This window comes from Oncorhynchus gorbuscha, unplaced genomic scaffold (assembly GCF_021184085.1).
Source record: "Oncorhynchus gorbuscha isolate QuinsamMale2020 ecotype Even-year unplaced genomic scaffold, OgorEven_v1.0 Un_scaffold_627, whole genome shotgun sequence".
Classification (NCBI taxonomy): Eukaryota; Metazoa; Chordata; class Actinopteri; order Salmoniformes; family Salmonidae; genus Oncorhynchus; species Oncorhynchus gorbuscha.
In genome coordinates, this window is record NW_025745743.1 from 281,229 (window position 1) to 305,415 (window position 24,187).

The window sequence follows — 24,187 nt, forward strand, 5'->3', positions numbered from 1 at the left end:
AAGGTTTCTGAAAATATTATTTGATAACAAGTATGTGACTGGGGTCATGAGACTTCCTTTCACTCTTTCCTTTTTATCGTTTTCCTTTTATCTTTCTTTCCATATTTCCTGTCTGTTTCTAACTCTCTACCCCTCTCTTTCAACCTTTCTTTCTTTCTTTCTCATGCTCCATCCCCCTATCTCTCTCTCTATCGCTCCCCTTGTAACTCTCTATCTCTACACCCCCCCCTCTATTTCTCCTCTGCCCTCTCTCCTGTGAAGGCAGGTTCCAGGTGCTGCCCAACAACAACCTGCAGATCCACAAGGTGACTAAGGCGGACGAGGGCGTGTACCGCTGCGAGGCGCGAGTGGAGGCCCGCGGCGAGATCGACTTTGTTGACATCGAGGTGGTGGTGAATGGTGAGTAGCTACAATGTCCACTGTAGCTAATACCTATCCAGTCATATGCAGTGGTGAACGAAGAGTTAGCCACCTAGCTAGCAGAGCAAACCTACTCTCCCCTTGACGATCATATCCAAAACGCTCAGTTATATAAGTAACCTTGGCTCTCTGAAGGATCAAGCTCAACAAATCAGAATCATTAAAACATAACCTAGCCAGACATATTTTTCCTCTCACAGTAGCAGCCGGGCCTGATCTCAGAGCAGACTTATGAAGACTAGGGTAGCATACAGTACGACTACCTGCTCTCGTTTTGCACATTTCAAAATCCTATCCGACCATATACAGTGGTCCCTTCTACAATAGCAGCCATACAGCAGTGTTGATAAGGATGAGAAGCCCCATACAGAGCCACAGTGTAAAGGCTCCCTTAGGCCAGGCACTGGGGTGTATCGATCGGTGGCATACAGAATTGTTGCTCCTCTCAGGGTGAGAATAGAGTCACCTAGTGAGACAGAATCATTCTCCCTTCCTTACACTCCACAGTTACAGCGCTGACACAGGGTTGCCAGCTCCCAAACAATCGCACCCCAGGACCACAGGCAAAATGAAACGCTTATCGGTCCGGAGACACTTGGTCTCTCACAAAGCAGGAACGTCTGTCTCCGGCGGCGGGGATTAGATTGTCAATAGTGGTGGAAATCTCTGATCTGATTCAATTCAGGTTCTCTTTTGAGTTATTGACACAAAAAGAAGCATACCTGGTGTATAAGAATCGAGTTATTGATTCAGAAGGAATTGTGTTTATTGTGTTGGTCACAGGAGGTTGGTGTCACCTTTATTGGGGAGGACGGGCTCTTGGTAATGGCTTGAGCAGAATTTGTGGAATGGTATCAAATACATCAAACACATGGTTTCCTTGTGTTTGATGCCATTCCATTTACTCCATTCCGGACATTATTATGAGCCATTCTCCCCTCAGCAGCATCCTGTGGTGTAGGTGGAAGTGTGATGGACAGCGGTTTGAATCTAGGCCTCCTGCGTGTTACAAGACTATTAGCCAACTGAGGTGAGGCCTGGGCAAGATATTGGGGGGGGCAGTGCAAGTTCAGGTCTCAAGCAAGGTTACTCATCACGCAAGTGTAGTTTCAAACCACCACTGCTACAAAGGCAGTGACGCCAACAGAACTGTGGAGTCACCGAATTGTACTGTGTTGAACATAAACTCTGAGCATTCACCTCAGATCGGCATAGTTTGAGAGAAAGAACAGACTCACCAATCTAGATAGGCTCATTATAGAGCTGCTTAATGATGGTCAGTTTGGCTGCCACCACTCCTTTGATTTCCTATATACTCACACTATTTCTGTGATTTAAAGATTTCAATTAGCGCCAGCTCGGGGTTTTGTAGCCCAAAAAGCAAAAGGTTGTCATTTTTAATTACCTCATTTGTTCTCAGCAAGGCCCCAGAGCAGCCAGGAATGCGAGCCACCTGAGAGCGTTTTCGGGAGTGATTGAAATGTGATCTCTCGCGAGCTATAAGCACAGGTTATGCATGAGCACCCACAATATTGTCTCGGCTATCTAGCTATTCCCACCTAATGTAATGAACGCACACGGCAAAAAAAAAACACGGATTGCGTTCAATTTAGAGCACCACTTATAGTTGTGAGGAAGATCCAATAAGCTTGCTCAATGAGGCGAGTCCTATTATCCGCCCGGCAACATGACACCCGCTATCCGGCTATGGAGGTGGGACAGTCCAGCGCCGCCATCACTAGAGAGTGTGTCCGACTGAGAGAAGGAAAAACTCAAAGTAACCCACTCGGCACAAACTGGTTGAATCAACGTTGTTTCAACATAATTTGTCAACTTATTGTGACGTGGGAATCTATGTGGGAAATGCATTTCATTTGAAGAAAAAGTCATCAAGTGAATTATTATTTGTAGGCATTTCTTTTTTCAGGGTGGTGATCAGCTTTAATATTGCAGATAGATCGTGGCTTCTATCAGTGTAATTGTGTGTATCATTTACAACCCGCCATATATGTTTTGTAAACATATACATTACCAGTCAAAAGTTTGTACACACCCACTCATTCCAGGGATTTTCTCTATTTTTACTATTTTCAACATTGTAGAAAAATAGTGAAGACATCTGAATTATAAAATAACACATATGGAAACATGTAGTAACCAAAAAAGTGTTAAACAAATCAAAATATATTTGAAATTGTTCAAAGTAGCCACCCTTTGCCTTCATGACCGCTTTGCACAGTCTTGGCATTCTCTCAACCAGCTTCACCTGGAATGCTTTTCCAACAGTCTTGAAGGAGTTCCCACATATGCTGAACACTTGTTGGTTGCTTTTCCTTCACTCTGCTGTCCAACTCATCCCAAACCATCTCAATTGGGTTGAAGTCGGGTGATTGTGGAGGCAAGGCCATCATGATGCAACACTCCATCACTCTCCTTCTTGATCAAATTGCGCTTACACAGCCTGGAGGTATGTTGGGTCCTTGTTCTGTTGAAAAACAAAATGATAGTCCCACTAAGCACAAACCAGATGGGATGGCGTATCACTGAAAAATGCTGTGGTAGCCATGCTGGTTAAGTGTGCCTTGAATTCTAAATAAATAACTGACATTGTCACCAGCATAGCACCATCACACCTCCTCCTCCATGCTTCACGATGAAAACCACAAATGCGTAGATCATTCGTTCACCTACTGTGCTTCTCACAAAGACACAGCGGTTGGAACCAAAAATCTCAAATTTGGACTCATCAGACCAAAGGGCAGATTTCCGTCATTCTAATGTCCTTTGATCTAATGGCTACTGTTTATGTTATTATTATTGGTATCCTTTAGTAGTGGTCTTTGCAGCAATATGACCATGAAGGCCTCCCCGTCTCTTCTGAAAGGTTGATGTTGAGATGTGTGTTACTTGAACTCTTTAATGCATTTATTTGGACGGCAATTTGAAATTTCTAAAGCTCTTTCAAAGTTCTCAAAATTTTACGGATTGACTGACCTTCATGTCTTAAAGTAATGATGGACTGTAATTTCTCTTTGTTTATTTGAGCTCTTTGTTTAATTGAAATGCATTCCAGGTGACTACCTCATGGAGCTCATTTAGAGAATGCCAAGACTGTGCAAAGCTGTCATCAAGGCAAAGGTTGGCTACTTTGAAGAATCTCAAATATAAAATACTCGTTTAACACTTTTTTGGTTACTTCCTGATTTCATATGTGTTATTTCAGAGATGTGATGTCTTCACTATTATTCTACAATGTATAAAATAGTAAAAATAAAGAAACACTTGAAGGAGTTTTTATGTCCAAAGTTTTGATTTGGTACTGTGTGTATTATATTACATATACAGTGGGGCAAAAAAGTATTTAGTCAGCCACCAAATGTGCAAGTTCTCCCACTTAAAAAGATGAGATAGGCCTGTAATTTTCATCATAGGTACACTTAAACTATGACAGACAAAATGGGGGAAAAAATCCAGAAAATCACATTGTAGGATTTTTAATGAATTTATTTGCAAATTATGGTGGAAAATTAGTACAATTACAGGCCTCTCATCTTTTTAAGTGGGAGAACTTGCACAATTGGTGGCTGACTAAATACTTTTTTGCCCCACTGTATACACTACCGTCAGGACAACAGTTTTCAGCTGTGCTAGCATAATTGCAAAATAGGTTTAGAATTATCAATTAGTCTTTTAAGATGATACACAACAGCTAACACAACGTGCCATTGGAACACAGGAGTGATGGTTGCTGATAGTGGACCTCTGTACGCCTATGTAGATTTTCCATAGATATTTACAGCTTTAATAGTCATTTACAACATTTACAATGTCTACACTGTATTTCTGATCAATTTGATGTTATTTTAATGGATTTTTCAAATGTACTTTTCTTTCAAAAACAAGGACATTTCTAAGTGACCCCAAACTTTTGAACTGAAGTGTATATCCCCTCTCTGTGCAAGAGTGGAGACTCGCTGTGTCACAACTCCTGCTTGCAGACACACATGGGCTCTGGCATTTGCAACTATTTTCCTTACTCACTCATTTAACTCATCACACTTTTCCAATCAAACAGTCACCCTATCTTCCTACACAACCACACGCCTCTCACAAATACACCCGTACATACCCACAGACTGCCTTTTCATGTTCTCTGTTCGTCGTGTTTTTATTTTGGGCTTTGGGTACTTTTGTGTTCCAGTTCCTTATATTTTGGGATTTATTATTTCATGAATTGTCCTATATTTGATCTATTTATAAATACTATAAATACAAATAGAAAACAAATTATTTTACAACATTCCATAACTTGAATAGTATAGTGTAATTATAATTTCTTTATTTATCGTTATATATTATTATTTCATTGAGAGTGGAAACAGTACTTTGAGTCTTTTGCCCAGGTTTTTAACCACTACTCTGTCTTTAAAGGATACAATCACTGTTCTATCTGTCCAAAAACGATGTACGTGTTTTAGGTTTAATTTGGTCGACAGTGTAGCCTGGGATCTGCAGTGCTTTAACCATGAATTATTTCACTACTCTCTCTGGCTCTTCTCCTTCATCCTCTTTTTTTCCGGTAAGCACCAGATTTTACATCGGAAGTTTACATGCTCTTAGGTTGGAGTCAATAAAACTCGTTCTTCAACCACTCCACCAATTTATTGTTAACAAACTATAGTTTTGGCAAGTTGGTTAGGACATCTACTTTGTGCATGACACAAGTAATTTTCCCAACAATTGTTTCCAGACAGATTATTTCACTTATAATTCACTATATCACAATTCCAGTGGGTCAGAAGTTTACATACACTAAGTTGACTGTGCCTTTAAACAGCTTGGGATATTCCAGAAAATGATGTCATGGCTTTAGAAGCTTCTGTTAGCCTAATTGATATGATTGTAGTCAATTGGCGGTGTACCTGTTGATGTATTTCAAGGCCTACCTTCAAAGTCTGTGCTTCTTTGATTGACATCATGAGAAAATCTAAAGAAATCAGCCTCAGAAAGACCTCAGACATTGTTTTTGTAGACCTCGACAAGTCTGGTTCATCCTTGGGAGAAATTTCCAAAAGCCTGAAGGTACCACGTTCATCTGTACAAACAATAGTATGCAAGTATAAACACCATGGGACCACGCAGCCGTCATACCGCTCAGGAAGGAGACGCGTTCTATCTCCTAGAGATGCAAATCAATCCCAGATCAGCACCAAAGTACCCTGTGAAGATGCTGGATAAAACAGGTACAAAAGTGTCTATATCCACAGTACAACAAGTTCTATATCGTCATAACCTTAAAGGCCGCTCAGCAAGGAGAAGCCACTGCTCCAAAACAGCCATAAAAAAGCCAGACCACAGGATTATGTCACAATGGTAACCGAATTTCAAGATCGACAAACCTTATATGAAAAATGTTGCATTTTCAATGTTATATCCACTATCCGAAAAGAATAACAATAGCCTGGGTAGATTGATTAGATTGAAGGCCATTTGTTTTTACTGCCCACACACACACCTGCATATACAGTTTTAGCCCAAAATTTTGAGAATGACACAAATATTAATTTCCACAAAGTTTGCTGCTTCAGTTGTCTTTAGATATTTTTGTCAGATGTTACTATGGAATACTGAAGTATAATTACAACCATTTCATAAGGGTCAAAGTTTTTTATGGAAAGTTACATGAAGTTGATGCAAAGAGTCAATATTTGCGGTGTTGACCCTCTTTTTCAAGGCCTCTGCAATCTGCCCTGGCATGCTGTCATATAACTTCTGGGCCAAATCCTGACCGATGGCAGCCCATTCTTGCATAATCAATGCTTGGAGTTTGTCAGAATTTGTGGGGTTTTGTTTGTCCACCCGTCTCTTGAGAATTGACAACAAATTCTCAATGGGATTAAGGTCTGGGGAATTTCCAGGCCATGGACCCAAAATATCTATGTTTTGTTCCCCGAGCCACTTAGTTATCACTTTTGCCTTATGGCAAGGTGCTCCATCATACTGGAAAAGGCATAATTCGTCACCAAACTGTTCCTGGATGGTTGGGAGAAGTTGCTCTAGAAGGATGTGTTGGTACCATTCTTTATTCATGGCTGTGTTCTTAGGCAAAATTGTGAGTGAGCCCACTCCCTTGGCTGAAAAGCAACCCCACACATGAATGGTCTCAGGAAGCTTTACTGTTGGCATGACACAGGACTGATGGAAGCGCTCACCTTTTCTTCCCCTGACAAGCTTTTTTCCGGATGCCCCAAACAACCGGAAAGGGGATTCATCAGAGAAAATGACTTTATCCTTGAAGATCTTGATGATCCGATAAATGGTTAGTTTAGATGCAATCTTACTGGCAGCCATATCCTTGCCTGTGAAGCGATTTTTGTGCAAAGCAACGATGACAGCCCTCCCTTTGAAGCTTCCAGTCTGTTATTCGAAATCAATCAGCATGACAGAGTGATCTCCAGCCTTGTCCTCATCAACACTCACACCTGTGTTAACAAGAGAATCGCTGACATGATATCAGCTGATCCTTTTGTGGCAGGGCTGAAATGCAGTGGAAATGTTTTGTATGGCAAAGAGGACTTTGCAATTAATTGCAATTCATCTGATCACTCTTCATAACATTCTGGAGTATTTGCAAATTACCATCATACAAACTGAGGCAGCAGAATTTGTGGACATTTATTCTCAAAATATTGCCACTTTATTCCCTAAAATGTTGACTTTATTCTCAAAGTACTATTCTTGCAGTACCACCACCCATTATTTTTTTCTCTTCTATTACTCTTCTCTACAAAAATGCGCTGGAATCCCGTTTAAATTGTATTTTTTATTTGATACTTGGGAACCTAACCGCAAAAGTAATTTCTATGTACACTACGTCATCACGCACTTTATATGCAACAAGTCAATTGATGGAAACACATCTCTAGTGGGAACATTTGCATATTGTTTTTACGCAGATTTTAGAATATTTGCATGAAAATCTGCCGCCAATTGGATGGAAACCTAGCTAATGTTACTATAAACATTTTCTCATGTAATCATTTAAAACCTGGATGTTCAATATAGCGTGCATAGCTCATCGCAGGTCTGTGGGGGATCTTCACAATCGCTGTAATACTCTACTCAGATTCTCGATTGGCTTTGATCATGTAATGTAATCTCAACTGCAATACAGGTCATTTGCACAGTGATATCACATTCATCTGTTGTATAAATTAACAAAATGTCTGACCTGGTATACCCATTTGAACTTTGCTGTGCTTTTAAACGTGGTTGAAAGTGCAGTGGTATACATTTAGGTGACAGCTAAACCAAAAATCTGACATTATTCAATTTTAGAATGTGGATGTGCTTTTAGATGGTTGAAAGCATAGTGAGAACACATTGGAAATTCAACTTTTTGAGAGGTGGAATATAGGTTGTAATCTCATTTATCAATGTGAAATTCCCCAATTATCCACAAAAAAAGGTGGTGTACCCAGTGGGAACTATCTAAGAGGGAGGAAAGACTAAGACTAACCTATTAGCCCTAAGGAGGGGAACACTACGTAGAACGGAGGGAAGGAAACCCCTCTAAAGAGCCCAAAGTAAGGCCCTCCTAAGAAGCATAGATACTACCGTATATGTTGTCATAATGGAATTTGATGTATAGTCACTCGTGCTCTAAGAAGTGAACTAGATCTTAGGAGACAATAAGGGAAACACTAAAGAAAGAAACACCCAAAGTAAGGCCCTAAGTAAGGCCCGAAGTAACATGAATACAAGGTCCTTCTGGACTTTGAAGTGAAGTCATTTGTGTGTTTTACTCGGTCTGTAACACAGCTTGTCCCAAAGTGTGTATAATTTTCCCCAAGCCTCAGAATTATATATGAAACTATAGATTCAACCAACTAGTCGTGTAAAAACATGTTTGGAAGTTTAGTTGAGGGGGGAATCATTGCATCAGTCAATTTGTCAGTCAGCACAGAGTTGGTCTATAATGGAGTAAGCCGTGATACGGCTACGATGTTTTTGATTCGTATTAGCATTGACATTATCATGCAGACAGTGTTGCTAGTCTAGCGTACCCTTCCATCTCAGACTCCGACATTATCATCAAAGAGAGCGATAGAGGAGGAAGTGGCAGAGGGCTGGCCTCCCGCTGATTGGCTGGTGGATAGGGGTCAACTCAGCAGGGTGTCCTCCTCCTCTTCTGATTGGCCGGCTGAAAAGAAAACCTCGCCAGTGAAGAGTTTTTTTTGAGGCTGATACCCATCAGCTACACCTGTCCTTTCCTCACCCTTTCCAATTGAATCAACTTTTAAATGCAAATGGAGTTGAAGCCCTTGCAAACTCATCATTGTTCAGACGACCTTCAGAGATAAGTTTGATACAGGTTGATTTTTTTTTTGTCTTTGAAATTGAAATGATAAAGGAGATTAAACATGTATTATCTCGGCTACTTAGTATGTTGCTGATTTGCTCTTTTGATGTCTCTGTGTCTAGCATGGGTCTCCCATTAACTGGGCTGTTTTCAATGAGGCTCACTGATTTAGGAATGGACTGTATCGGATCAGGGACTTGAGAGAAGGGTGTTCGATTGACAAGCACATCAATGTTAATCTTGTCTGAGAGAGAGAGAGAGAGAGAGAGAGAGAGAGAGAGAGAGAGAGAGAGAGAGAGAGAGAGAGAGAGAGAGAGAGAGAGAGAGAGAGAGAGAGAGAGAGAGAGAGAGAGAAATTCTGTCTCAGCTCAACCTGGAGTTACAGAATAAAACACGTGCTATTGATATTGCTTGGTCGTTTCAATAGCCTGAAGCTTGGAAAGTTTTGATATTCATAAACAGTGGGGTCCCTTGATAAAGATGAGCAATAATGAGTAATGCAATTTTATATACTAATACAATTACTTAGAGAATGAGATTTTGTTTAACAAGTAATACTTTTTTCTCAAAAAAGGAAGAGGTCCAAATTATTGACACCCCTAAAGATTCTTGTAAATAAAGTAGTCACAAGTATAGTATTTGGTCCCATATTCCAAGCACTCAATCACTATGTCAAGCTTGTGACTACATATTTGTTGGATGCATTTTCTGTTCATTTTGGTTGTGTTTCAGCTAATTTTGTACCCAATTGAAGTTAATGGTAAATTGAATTTGTATTGTAAATAAGAATAGAATGTTTCTAAACACTTCTACATTAATGTGGATGCTACCATGATTACATATAATCCTGAGTGAATTGTGAATAATGATGAGTGAGAAAGTTGAAGTGTGTGTGTGCGTGTGTGTGTGTGTGTGTCATGACGTTGCCCTCTTTGAGTACAGCGAGCACCATCCCCCGCTCTCTGCTTCTACAACCAGACTGCTTAGGTCAGAGGTCGTAAATTCCTGAGAAGACCTCATGGACACACAGTATTAGAGAGAGGGTAAACTTTCACAGAGGACAAAGGAAATTCTTCCACCTCACTAAACTTGAGGTACTAACATATTTCATGTTCCATAGAAAGTGTAAAAGATCGGTGAAGAATCGAGCTACGAACTGGTGCGTTTGTCACAACTTGGGAGACGGTGTGGCAACATTACCATAACGCTGTTTATATAATAGCCTCAGATATGAGGTTTACATCTAATTGTTGTATAAGATGAATGAGTGGGGATGATACTGTTTGTATAATGAAGAAAAATACAATTCCCTTTTGATTTGAACTAAATCAGAGGACCGCCCTTGAGCCCAGTTAGGGTCAGACATCCTGGGACAGCCCTCTTCTGCCATTCTGAATAAAACCCAACTTTGAGAAATTATCACCAGATCAAGCTTACCTCAATTACGAGAGGAATAAAGGTGTAGACCATTGCTGAATCATTTTAACCATACCACCTGGTTAAATTCTTAGACTATCGATACCGACAGAATAAGAACAAGTCTTTGATATTGATTACTAGTTTGCAGCTAGGAATTCAGGCATCATTGAACGTGAAGAACGACAACCACCGAAACATCCATTCTATAATGTCACTCTGAACAATTCCCTCTAACCACAACTAAGAGAGAGATGGTGAGAGACGGACAATTATGCAAAATAAATTAACTTTTCACCAGCGATCAAGACGACACACTGAGTGTAAATATATATATATTGATTGCAATTGTTCCCAACTGAGTGAGTGTTCAATTGTTATAATTATTAACTCTGTAGTGACTTCTTAGTCGACCCCCCCACTCCCTTTTTGTCAAACAAGCCTCGATGCCGGTTCAGCCCACTAGGGCACATTCTATCATTTCATGTAACCATATTTACTGTTTGTTTATGCATTTCTGTGAATTACCTAGTTAGTAAATAAATTATTTAAGACAATCGATGTATGGATGACTCATAGTGAAGACTGGGTTTGTGCAGATAACCAACCATTTACGACGTTTGAAATGAGACTAACGTGAGGTAAAATAAATAAATCATTAGTCAGAGGACTATTGATCAGATATGAAAATATCTGAAAGGTTATATTGGGAAATTATACATTTGTCATCTGAATACTTTCCTTGGTGCCCCAACTTCCTAGTTAATTACAGTTACATGATTATTCAGTTTAATCGAGTAACTAATTACAGAGAATCTTTGATAAAAAGTTTTTAGTTCTATGATAGTAAAGACACGACACATGTATATGTCTATTTGGGCGCAGGTGCGTATGTTCCCATGTGCAACTGTTTGAGAGAGCGAGAGACATACAGAGAGTGATTGAGAGTAGACAGAGAAATGGACTGTGCAGTCAGAGAGTGAGAACAGATAAACACAGTTGTAATATAGAGCTGTCACCGGCCTGTCAGTAAGCTGACTATCACTGCTTTCACTGCTGACAGCTCATGTTGATTGCATGGCAGTATGGCAGTGACACATTTCATTGGCTTCGTACTGGACCGTAACACCTCAAAATCCATCTGTATATGTTTGTGGAAGACAACTTCTCGTCAAGATGTTTTGCGCTGTCCTTTTCTTATCGTTCCTTAGGTAATTGTCCCCCACTATGGATCTGTCTCCGTCCATTCATACATACGTTAATCACACGCAATATCTCGGGACACCACGAGCTCGATTTCGACAAAACTTGGGTGAATGATGTGTCTTGCCGAAGAGATCCATAATTTACAAACTAATTGGCCCGGGGGGGGGGGGGGGGGGTTCTGGCTACACACAGAGTTCTGGTTCAATAGGGAAGAATACAGCTATCGCTTTCAATACAGGCGAACCAGTTAGGTCTAGGATGACAGATGACAGGGTAAATACTATCTACCACTGTTAGCCTGGTTAACCAGCTAGGATCACAAGCTAAATGCTACCGACTACTGTTAGCCTGGATAAACAGTTAGGCTTGGTTGACTTGCTACACATTTTAGCTACCACTGTTAGCCTGGCTAGCTATGACTGGCTAAATGCTAGCTCAATGTTAGCCTGGTTAACTAGCTAGGATTACAGACTAAATGCTACCTACTACTGTTTGCCTGGATAAACAGTTAATCTTCGTTGACTTGCTACACATGCTAGCTACCACTGTTAACCTGGTTAACCAGATAGGCTTGGATGACTGGCTAAATGGTAGATCAATGTTAGCCTGGTTAACTAGCTAGGATGACAGGCTAAATGCTAGCTACCATTGCTAGGCTGGTTACCTGTCTACCTGACCCTTGGAAGACGGCACAGTGACACTACAGTGTCCCCATTTCCCCTCTATTAAGGACAAGACAGTCCAACATGAACATTGACCGTGCACGGTAAATCACTTGGTGTGTGGCAAATCAACATGTAGAATCTTTTGGAAATTGGAAAAAATATTGCGGCTGATATTCTATGGTCCGAGGCAATAGGATGACCACTCTCTGCCCAACCACTGTGCACGGGAACATTCGTGTTGTTCTGTATTGTTCTTATGTCACAACAATCTTAATTTGAAGAGGGGGTGGGGAAGGTTGCAGTGCTAATTTCCTGTGTGCATAGTGTTTCACTGCTGCTGTTTTGCTCGCCTATGTGTCATTTGATGAAGTTCTCCTTACCACTAACTGTTAACCTTTGTCTTGTTCCTATTTCCTAGTTCCTCCTGTGCTGTCGATACTACAGCAGTCATTCAATGCCACAGCGGACTACCAGGAGTCAGTGACTTTCACCTGCGTCACATCGGGATCCCCCGACCCCGATGTCACCTGGCACAGGTACAGTTAGCGCCCTGCACACTTATGTCATGGTTGTGGTCAATAAGCACAAAACAGAAGAACACAGATGAGGCACAACCTGCACTTCAATATGAAACGCTGGTTTTCGTTTTCCCATTGCAAAACGTTTTGCTCCCTACCTTGTGACTTAATAAACATGATTAATGTTTCCTATTCATACATCTAAACTTCTATATGCCTGTGGCTTGGCGAACCAAATGCAATCCAGCCATTCTTTGACAAAACTCCTAGCCAACCAGACCACTAGCTCAACCACATTTGGCGTATGTTTTGATTTATATTATGGCAATGTCACCAACTGTAGTCTGGTCTATCTATCACTGTTACAGATTAGTGGCTCATTCAATGTTCTAAATGGCACACACACACACACACACTCTCTTCACAAGCCAGTGCTGTAAACGATGACATCGAGGTGACACTGTGACATGTCCTTTTAGAGTGAGCCGCCACCTGTACCGTGTGTCACATTAGTCACACCTGCAACAGTAACATATGTTACATCTAGCACACTCATTCATTCATACAACAGCTATTGCATATATCCTGAACCTGAGTGACACACTCATTAGCATGTTCTTAGAAGCTATAATAACAGGGTTGTGTTTATTAGGCACCAAATGGAAGAAAACAGTTTGAAACAAGGAGCAACAATTTGGGCTTGTCCAATGAGAAATGCAGATTCTTTCTCGATTGCAAAACGCTTTGAAACACTTTCATTGTAAGCCCTAATGAACACAAACCTGTCATCCTGTACAGATTTGACCAGTATTTGTCTTCGCAAAATAATCCTGCAGAACGGGATTTGAACGCTTAGTCCATAATGTTGCTTGATCGGTGATTAGGTGATTAGCTGGACAAAAGTAGGATACATGAAAAGTGCAATACTGTTACTGTGTGTAAGTGCAGGTTTTCAGTGAATTTATGTCAATCGTAATCTGCATTTTCTGTGGCGCAGGAAAATTCTCAGCAGCAAAAGAGTGATTAAATGAAGATCCAACATCTAACTTTTTGTTAACTGTGTGGAGTTAATGACAGTGAAGAGGCGACTCCGGGATGCTGTCCTTCTAGGCAGAGTTCCTCTGTCCAGTTGTCTGTGTTCTTTTGCCCATATTAATCTTTTATTTTTATTGTCCAGTCAGAGATATGGCTTTTTCTTTGCAACTCTGCCTCGAAGTCCAGCATCCCTGAGTCGCCTCTTCACTGTCATTAACTCCACACAGTTAACAAAAAGTTAGATGTTGGATCTTCATTTGATCACTCTTTTGCTGCTGAGAATATTTAATGAAGCTGCCAGTTGAGTACTCTGTTTCTCAAACTAGACACTCTAATGTACTTGTCCTCTTGCTTGGTTGTGCACCGGGGCCACCCACTCCTTTTCTATTCTGGTTAGTGCCAGTTTGCGATGTTCTGTGAAGGGAGTAGTACACAGCGTTGTACGAGATCTTCAGTTTCTTCAATTTCTCGCATAGAATAGCCTTCATTTCTCAGAACAAGAATAGACTGACGAGTTTAAGAAGAGGTCTTTGCTTCTGGCCATTTTAAGCCTGTAATCGAACCCACAAATGCTGATGCTCCAGATACTTAACTAGTCTATAGATCGCCAGTTTTATTGCTTCTTAAATCAAAACATCAGTTTTCAAGCTGTGCTAACATAATTGCAAAAAGGTTTTCTAATGATCAATTAGCCTTTAAAAATGATCATCTTGAATTAGCTAACACAACGTGCCATTGGAACAGAGGAGTGATGTAGCATATGTAGATATTCCATAACAAATCAGCCGTTTCCAGCTACAATAGTCATTTACAACATTAACGATGTCTACACTGATCAATTTGATGTTATTTTAATGGACAAAAAATGTGCTTTTCTTTCAAAAACAAGGACATTTCTAAGTGACCCCAAACGTTTGAAAAACGGTGGTGTATGTCAGTTTATAAATAAGAGATGAGTAATGCAAGATACGGAAACATTATTGAAGTTGCTAGTGATCCATTTCTAAAAGTGGCAACTGATTCCTAATCTATAGGCAGCAGTCTCTGATGTGCTGGAGATGGCTGTTTAACAGTCAGTGGTGTAGTATAGAATACAGTATTATTTTACATTTATTTTACTAGGCAAGTCAGTTAAGAACACATTCTTATTTTCAATGACAGCCTAGGAACAGTGGGTTAACTGCCTGTTCAGGGGCAGAATGACAGATTTGTACCTTGTCAGCTCGGGGATTCGAACTTGCAACCTTTCGGTTACTAGTCCAACACTCTAACCACTAGGCTACCCTGCCGCCTCAAATATACATTTGAAGTCGGAAGTTTACGTACACCTTAGCCTACTACATTTAAACTCAGTTTTTCACAATTCCTCACATTAAAAAATACCCTGTCTTAGGTCAGTTAGGATCACTACGTTATTTTAAGAATGTGAAATGTCAGAATAATAGTAGACAGAATTACTTATTTCAGCTTTTATTTCTTTCATCGCATTCCCAGTGGGTCAGAAGTTTACATACACTCAATTAGTATTTGGCAGCGTTGCCTTTAAATTGTTTAACTTGGGTCAAACATTTCCGGTAGCCTTCCACAAGCTTCCCACAATAAGTTGGGTGAATTTTGAGGAGTGGTTGAAAATCAAGTTTTAATGACTCCAACATAAGTGTATGTAAACTTCCGACTTCAACTGTACATGTGAGATGGGTGATGCAATATGTAAACACAATTTAAAAGTGACAATGTAGAATAGTGTGGAGTGCAGTTTATACATATGAGATGAGTAATGCTAGATACGGAAACATTATTAAAGTGGGTAGTGATCCATTTCTAAAAGTGGCCAGTGATTCCTAATCTATGTCTATAGGCAGCCGCCTCTGATGTGCTAGTGATGGCTGTTTTGCAGTCTGATAACCTTGAGATAGAAGCTGTTTTTCAGTCTCTCGGTCCCAGCTTTGATGCACCTGTACTGACCTTGCCTTCTGGATGATAGCGGGATGAACAGGCAGTGGCTCAGGTGGTTGATCTCCTTCCTATGGTATCGGGTGCTGTAGGTGTTTCCTGGAGGGTGGGAAGTTTGCTCCCGGTAACTCTTTGGGCAGACTGCATCACCCTCTCGAGAGCTTTGCGGTTTTGGGTGGTGCAGTTGCCGTACCAGGCGGTGATACAGCCTGACAGAGTGCTCTCAATTGTGCATTTGTTAAAGTTTGCAAGGGTTTTAGGTGTTAAAGCCACATTTCTTTAGCCTCCTGAGGTTGAAGAGGTGCTGTTTCGCCTTCTTCACCACACTGTCTGCGTGGGTGGACCATTTCCGTTTGAAAACCAAGACCCAACGTGGGAAAGGCTGGGGGTGAGAAACACAGATCTGGAAAGACAGAGGGGGGTTGTTGTATTCCTGTGAAGAGGGCAGAACAAACCCCCAAAAGTTACAGGTGTAATGTAATAATTGGAGTGGCTAGAGATACTCGAGGAGAGATTTGGGAAACTTAAGGAGGTATCCCAAATGTCATATGTATACTGCTCTATCAAACGCTAGTACAGTTGTGTGGAAGGAATGTTGTGTACATGTCACAGTTCATTTTCAACTTTCAGAAGAAAAGTCTAAACTTTGCCATGCATATAACCTTTGGAGCGGCGCCAAATATAACCGTCTTTGTATTGGCTGTGGGAAGGATTTTGACTTGACATTGTTTTTGTTCCCCCGCCTCAAATTCGCTCTTGTAATAGCTTTTCTATCAATGGGAGAGATGGCGTTATAATTGGCCATGTAATTACGGAAAGCAATTGAAATGTTAAATCTATGTTTATCCTGTGAAAATTATATCTCGATGTGGCTCGCCTTGCAATACTGGCTTGTCTAATTGCTCCATGTAGACTGTCACACTGTATTGAGCTCAAATAAATGGTTTAGAAAGCTCTGGTTTTTAACCATCCTGACCACCAGGCTTGACTCTGTACTGTGATCACATCATCGTACACTCTTAGAAAAAAAAGATGCTATCAAGGGGTTCTTCGGCTGTTCACTCTTTGAAGGACCCTTTTTGGTTGCGGGTAAAACCCTTTTGGGCTCCATGTAAAACCCAGGGTTCTGCATGGAATCAAAAAGGGGTTCTACCTGGAACCGAAAAGGGTTCTAACTGGAACCAAAATGGTTTCTCCTATGGGAACAGCTGAATAACCCTTTTCGGAACCTTTTTGTCTAAGAGTGCACTATCCTCTCTGTTCCACCTTTGAACACTACTCCACACAGCACCACCCCGACTGTAACTCCACCCTGAGTGCAGCTTCACCCCAAACACTTTGATCATCACTGACCACAGGTCATCACTGACCACAGGTCATCACGGACCACAACTCAAACTCTGATTACAACTCTACTGTGACCGTTGTGTCCTCTTCATCAACAACCACAATCTGACCACTGTGCCACCATAACCATACCCCCTTTCCTCCCCCTCACACTGGTTTGCAAGACTACACTACTAACCATTCTGCTATTAAAGAGCTAGAGAACACCTTTCTCTTCTTCTTTCGCTCACCCCTCCCCCTCATCCCTCAGTTACATTTCCTGTTGTGGTCTGTGGTGTTTCCACCTGGCTGGCTGGCTGTGCCTGCTTTCAGTCATTCATAGACTCTGATACAGTCAGTGTAATTTCCTGTGCATAGTACGCTGCCGCTCCACAGACCAGCTTGTACACACACACACACACACACACACACACACACACACACACACACACACACACACACACACACACACACACACACACACACACACACACACACACACACACACACACACACACACACACACACACACACACACACACACACACACACACACACACAGTTCTTAATTTCCTCCCTGGCTCCCTTCAGCCTTATTACTATACTTCAATATTTCTCCCAGTCCACTTTCAATTATCTCTTGCTCTCTCTTTCCTTGAGAGATGTAAGTTTTAACACCAGTATAATGTGTATGGGGGTGGGGGATGTGTGCGTGTGCCAAACAATTTATTTTTAAATGCAGTAAAGCTATTGTATGTTTATCATATCAGGAGAGGGATGGTTGTGGTGGTTGGGGGGGGGGATGTCTTGTGTGTGTGTGCATAGAGATGCACACGTTTTATCTCGATGTTTGCATGTGTGTGTATAGTTGAATTGGTTGTGCACCTCTATCCTCTTTGTTTTTTATATGTATTGTTTGTTTTTTAAACTTTTATTTAATTAGGCAAGTCAGTTAAGAACAAATTCTTATTTACAACGATGGCCCATGCCGGCCAAACCCTAACCCGGACGACGCTGGGCCAATTGTGCGCCGCCCTATGGGACTCCCAATGATGGCCGGTGTGGATACAGCCTGGAATCGAACCCGGGTCTGTAGTGATGCCTCTAGCACTGAGGTGCCTTAGACCGCTGCGCCACTCAGGAGCCTGATCTGTCTCTCTGTACACAGGAAGGGCCAGAGGTTGGAGAGGTCGGAGCAGTATGTCCTCAACACCATGGAGGGAGGCAGGAGTACCCTGACCATCCGCAACATCATCCAAGGGGACGGGGGCGGCTATACCTGCCGAGCCACCAACAAGGCCGGGGCGGAGGAGAGGGAGCTCTTCCTCAAAGTGTTCGGTGAGTGTAGCGGCATGTCCTTCGTGGGCATCCATCCGTATGTTACGACCTTCTCCAATTGAAGTGAACATGTCAAATGGTCTCACATTTGGTCTCGCATTTAATAATTACAACCAAAATGTCATGTCCTTATCAGCCGTCTTGATGCCACCCTGATAAACACATTGCTACCTGGATTTTCTATGGTTATTTGATGTTGCTTCGACCAGAAAACCGTAATTGGACCAAGAATTGGTCATTTTAACATACCAATTTACTTTTGCTCAGTTACTTTTCAATTCGTTTTTCTTTAGATTTCTGTAGGCTGTAGGCACTGTAGAAAGCCTTTAACATGTTTACTGTGAATTCCTTGATGTTCCTAGAGAGTGTAAAGTCTTTGACCTTTTGTATGTCTCTCTATAAATAAAAATCTGTATGGATTGGAATGAAAGACGCTGGGTCTTTAGAACCAAAAACTGCATGTTCCGCCATAGGCAAAAGGCACAATAATAATCTACATGTTTAAGCAACATATTCCAACATAAGCTACATATTCAGGAGTATTACCAAAGATTTTTTATAAATAACCCAAGATAGACCACAGCCTGTCATTTCCAATGGGAACAAATTAGTCATAGTGGGCAGAACAAGCATGGAGAGGGGCAGAACCAAGCACGAGTGTTCTAGAATGTATTTTCATATTTCCGTCAGGGGGAATGCCTACTCTGTGAACTGCGTATGTGCAATAACTATATTCACCCCTTTTTTCACTTTGGGTAAGGGTAAAAACGACAAAACTTAGTCCACTCTGTTCGTAACAGATTAGAGTTTTGGGAGCAGAACTGTTTCATCAATGAGAACATTTGCATAATGTCGGTCAAAATCCATCTTCTCCCACTGCCGGCCACTGGGACTCCTCTCATCACCATATTTTGTATCGAGTGGAAACGTCAACCAGATGCATCACACTTACACATCCGGTGAAATATCTGTCTCGTTGTTCTATCTGTGGTGTTACTGAATGTTTTCCAGTGAGTGTACAGTCCTTGAACTTATGTGACCTCATGTGTGTCTATGAATATTAATACATATTGATTTGAATATAAGGTGTTTCGTCTTGAGCGCTACAAACAGCCAATTCCTATTCACCAAGGGAAACTATTATTTCAGAGGAAAACTTTTATCATACAGCCACTACCTCAACCAATCATCCAACAACTTGAATCTAATACAATTCCAGACGGGGGGGGGGGAAATACAACTCATTTATTGTAGAATCGGTGGCACCCTGTTCATAAAAGTTTCAATTTATATTTTCATAAAGCTGCCAGCATATTTCCTCCCTGATTATTCCGATGGAGCCCTTTCGTCTTTATGAAAATGTATGGAGATTTATGCTCTAGTCATCAAGATCCTTTCAAGGCCCAGGCTCCGGTTGGTCTTCAAAATGCATATTTCAATTAAGAAGATAGCGGAGGGCTTGAGTTTTGTTTTGCAAAGTGCAGTGGGGAAACACAGTTGTAAGAGTTGTATTACCCCTGCAAGTTGAGAGAGCAGGAGATGAAGAGAAGAGCGGGATTTGTCATTGAGAGTTTAGGCCACAGTTCTTGGTGTTTCACAGGGTTGAATTTTTGTGGCCTCTTGCGTTTGGTGTCCCCCGAAGCAGCTGCACTGGTCAACATCTGGACGACCATGAAACATCAATAATATAGTTAAGAAACTTGAAGCAAAAGCTTATTTTACACAATAATGTGTATAAGAGAAGACCTTGATGAAGGTATTGGCAAAATGTTTACAGTAAAACAAACTTTTATTGTGCTGCCGAGAGTCGCTTAATATCTTTTCCATCTTCAGCTTGCTCCACGGATCAGTTATTCATCTGTAAAGGAGAAGACACACTTGCACAGAATTGACCATCTGTTGTGCATAAGCTTAAGCCCATTCCCGTATCATATTGATGAATACTATCATATTTCATTTCAAGGGGGTAGGCTATTGTTCATCCTTTACAGCACCTTTCCCACCCTGGAGTTATTGTATGAATCATAGGCCTCATCTGGGTATCGCTTCTTGGTTCCCACTTGGGCCTCTGGGTGTATTTTTTTTAAGTGCTGAGGTACTTAAGGCAGGTCTCAAAGCCATGTTTGGAAGTATTTAGCTTCCCTTGAAAAATATCCATCGAAATATTTATGACTTGTTATTTCTGTCAAAAGATAATTGTTTATGCTTCCATTTTGGGCTCTTCAATGACTAGGCCAATTTGAACTATGTAGCTCTAAAGGCCTAAAGAAAATATTTCATTTTGTGTGTTTGTACGTGTTGGTGCATATACAGTAGGCATAGGTGTGTGTATGACCCCATTACGTGACAAGCTCTAAATCCCCTTAGATGGCTCATCCACCCTAAGGTTCACTCTTTTTGAAATTCCAAAACGGCTACTTGATTTCGCCAAGACCGCCTTAAAAAGCAGCCTATTTTTCCAGTTTACTTCCATTTCTTCACAGCTTTCCAGCTGTCGCTACTTTACTTGTACATGTTGTATAATTTTTATTTTTTTATACATGATATATATGTATATATATATTTATTGCACACTATACTTATTGCACACTATTTGCCCGTGACACGCGTGGCGTTTGGGCGCTAGCTTAGACAGCGGTTTATCCGCCGGAGAACAATGTTGAGCGAACCTCTTCGCCACTGCCGTGGTGCCACGCTCCTTAATGCTTTTTATCGAGGGCGCTCGGCATCAAAAAAAGGGTTTGTCTGTACATCGCGTGTCTCGTCGCTAAACACCCAGCCATCGCCAGCCAGCCGGCGTAATGCTGCGTCTGTGAAGAAGCCAGAGGATCCACGGAAGGAATTAAAGAGACTGTATAGAAGGAATATATAATAAATTCTGTTGAAGAGAAAGAGGAGAAGTAAAGATATTGTGAGAAAGAGGATGTGAGGGAGTAGGGAGACTTAACTCAAAGTAGTGGTTGTCTGTCTGGGCCTGGTGTGGACTCAAATGTAAGGATTACTTTGTCTCGAGGCTATAAACTGCGATGCACAACTCTACTTTCAGAAATAGAAACGTACGATGCTGAAAAGTAGATTTAGATCGTATGGCCTCAATAGTCCAAAGCCCAAAGTCATCCATCTTCCAATACCTGGTGCTTGCACTAGGCGTCTCCTGTCTTAAATTATTGTCTCTCGCTTTCTCTCTATCTCTGTCTTTCTTCCTTTCACTCTTCATCCCTTATTGCTCTCTTTATCTCTTTCATCCACCCTCTTTCTCTCCTTCTCTCTTTCCTCTATCTCTCTTGGTCTCTCCTCCTCTTTCTATTTCTCTCTCCTGTATCTCTCTCCTGTATCTATCTTGGACTCTCTCTCCCCCCCTTCTCCCTACCTCTCTTTCAATCTCTCTCTTTCCCTCTCTGTCCCTCCAGTCCAGCCACACATCACCCAGCTGCGTAACGTGACAGCGGTAGAGGGCAGCGCCGCCATGATCTCCTGCGTGGCCGAGGGTGAGCCGCTGCCTGAGATCTCCTGGAGGAGAGCCAACGATGGTCGGGGCTTCACCGACGGAGACAAGGTAACACTGGGCTGTCCCCTGATCTTACTTCCGCCCCCCTTTTCATTTCATTTCACTCTCTCTAGACAAACACCGTCACGCGCAAACAAGCATGCACACGCTCACACACACATGCATGCTTGCATACACACGCACACGCACACAGACAGACAGACAGACAGACAGACAGACAGACAGACAGACAGACAGACAGACAGACAGACAGACAGACAGACAGACAGACAGACAGACAGACAGACAGACAGACAGACAGACAGACAGACAGACAGACAGACAGACAGACAGACAGACAGACAGACAGACAGACAGACAGACAGACAGACAGACAGACAGACAGGGTAAGGTAACCCCGTTGTCCCTGCTTTTACTCTCCATCTTCCACTTCATACTGCCTACAGACACACAAAGTACTTTCCTCAACCTTCTCTCACCACTTATTTCTTGCCCAGACGCACATGCACCGACCAGTTGCCCGATATTAACAAAGAACGAGAATGCTAATGCTCATCTTTGAAGATGGATGTGACTGTGTCATAGAGTAGTGCTCAGCACAGACATTTTATGAGTATACGTTTTGTGGGACCCAGTAATTCCAACATCTCCTTCCTAGGGTTCTTTAGAGGCACTACGTTATATCCACCATGCAATAAGGTACAGTATATATGAAGTTAAAGATTGTTAAATGTGTTACTTAACAAAGGGAGAAAGGTAGGCCACAGGGTAAGCTACCTCATCCAAATATGAGTTATACTCAGTGTATCAAGGTCGGATGCCATTGAAGACTCATTTGAAACAAAACCATGTTGGTCACGACTAGGATTCTTTTCAATGAAGACCATTCAACTCTGAGATTCTCGGAGCATACATTTATGTCTCAACAGACAGAGGTTTAAAAGAAATTCTCTCAACATGGCTGAGAGTAAACAGACAAGCTACCTTGTGTTTCTCTGTCATTGTCTCAGTAGCCGCCGAGCACTAATGCTTTTCGAGAGGCGCTGCATTAGCAAAGATGGCTTCCACTTTCCACGGGAAAAAGGTCAATGGCTGAGATAAATGAATGTGTGCGTTGGCACAAACCGCTCGGCTTTATAAATCAAGGCACTGAATGAGAGTAAATACTTCTTCGCGCGCTGAGGCAAATGCAATTATGGAAATGTGAGCGCCGAGCAACACACCTAAATGTATGGGAAAGAACAAACAGGGCTTTGTGTATATTGCTGCCTTGATTGATGGCCATGGTCATTAGGTGTAAAGCTACTCGCCTCTTCTTTCAATTTACATCTGCATATCCAGACACAGCCGGCACGCTACTCTCTATTCTTTTATCCAGTACCATAAAACGTAACGCCACTACTTTACATCATGGTAATGTGGCAAGAGCACTGTTTTTTTGTTTTGTCTCCTTTTTTGATGTCGCTAGCACATTTGTTTCTCATTGAAGCACATACAAACCCAGCGAACTAGTTGAGAAACCGATGTACGCTTGCTGAAAGTCAATGATGCATAGTAACAGAGCACTCTGGGTTTCTGTTTACCTGTTTTCTCATCTCAATGCCACTGGCGAGGTTATGATAGCACTAGCAGCAAGCCACAGCAGCTCCCCATTCATGGCAGCTTAATAAGGTCTTACAGCAAGCCGGCACTCCCAAGGGCAACAGGCACAGCCACTGTGTCTCTGCTGAAGAAAGAGGATAAGGAAAGTTGTGGCGTCTTCTTCTAACTGATCCAGAGCCAGCACTAATACCATCGGAGAAGTTCGTATGGGCTTACTTGGAGTTCAGCTTTGGAGATATCTTATTTAAGATCATGTGTGAGCATTGCAGGGTGTCGGAGGGCATGTTCAGTTTCCTCACATCAGATGGAGAGGACTTCCAGTGATCTGCTCTGCTCTCCATCTTTCATCTTCCACCTACCTTTACCTCTCTCTCTCTCTCTCTCTCTCTCTCTCTCTCTCTCTCTCTCTCTCTCTCTCTCTCTCTCTCTCTCTCTCTCTCTCTCTACCTAGCTCTTGTTGTCTCCCTCTTGCTATGTGGGCTTTCTGTCTCATACTCTCTCTCTCTTTCTCCTTCCTTCTGGCTGTGTCTGAGTGTGTGCTCCTGCAGTGCCTCCTGTCCATGTCAGCTCTTCTGCACTGCATATCAAACAGGCTAGTGTCTCACTCCCCCCCCATCGCCTCCCTCCTTCTCCCTAGAGAGAGCATCCCTTCCTCAGCCAGGTGAACCTGGGAATAAATAACCCAAATATAGGGGAGAGAGCGAGAGAGAATGCACAAAGCCCAGAGTCAGCATTCTCTTCCTCTGGCAAATTTGCTCTGCTTTCTGCCCCCCTGTTTATTTGACAGCGTTTATATTCATTCCAAATTCAGTGGTCAGTTCTACTCCTGAATTGTTCA

The 24,187-nt window shown here is 41.9% G+C and overlaps 1 protein-coding gene across 1 annotated transcript in view; it reads left to right on the forward strand.

Moving 5' to 3' along the window:
- The window catches only part of LOC124019549 (neural cell adhesion molecule 2-like), an 88,157-nt gene that overhangs the window by 4,816 nt on the left and 59,154 nt on the right, over positions 1–24,187 (forward strand). The window contains exons 3-6 of the mRNA XM_046334915.1: positions 262–399; positions 12,488–12,605; positions 18,070–18,239; positions 21,650–21,795. Coding sequence (XP_046190871.1) covers positions 262–399; positions 12,488–12,605; positions 18,070–18,239; positions 21,650–21,795 — 572 coding nt within the window. The remainder of the gene's footprint in view (positions 1–261; positions 400–12,487; positions 12,606–18,069; positions 18,240–21,649; positions 21,796–24,187) is intronic.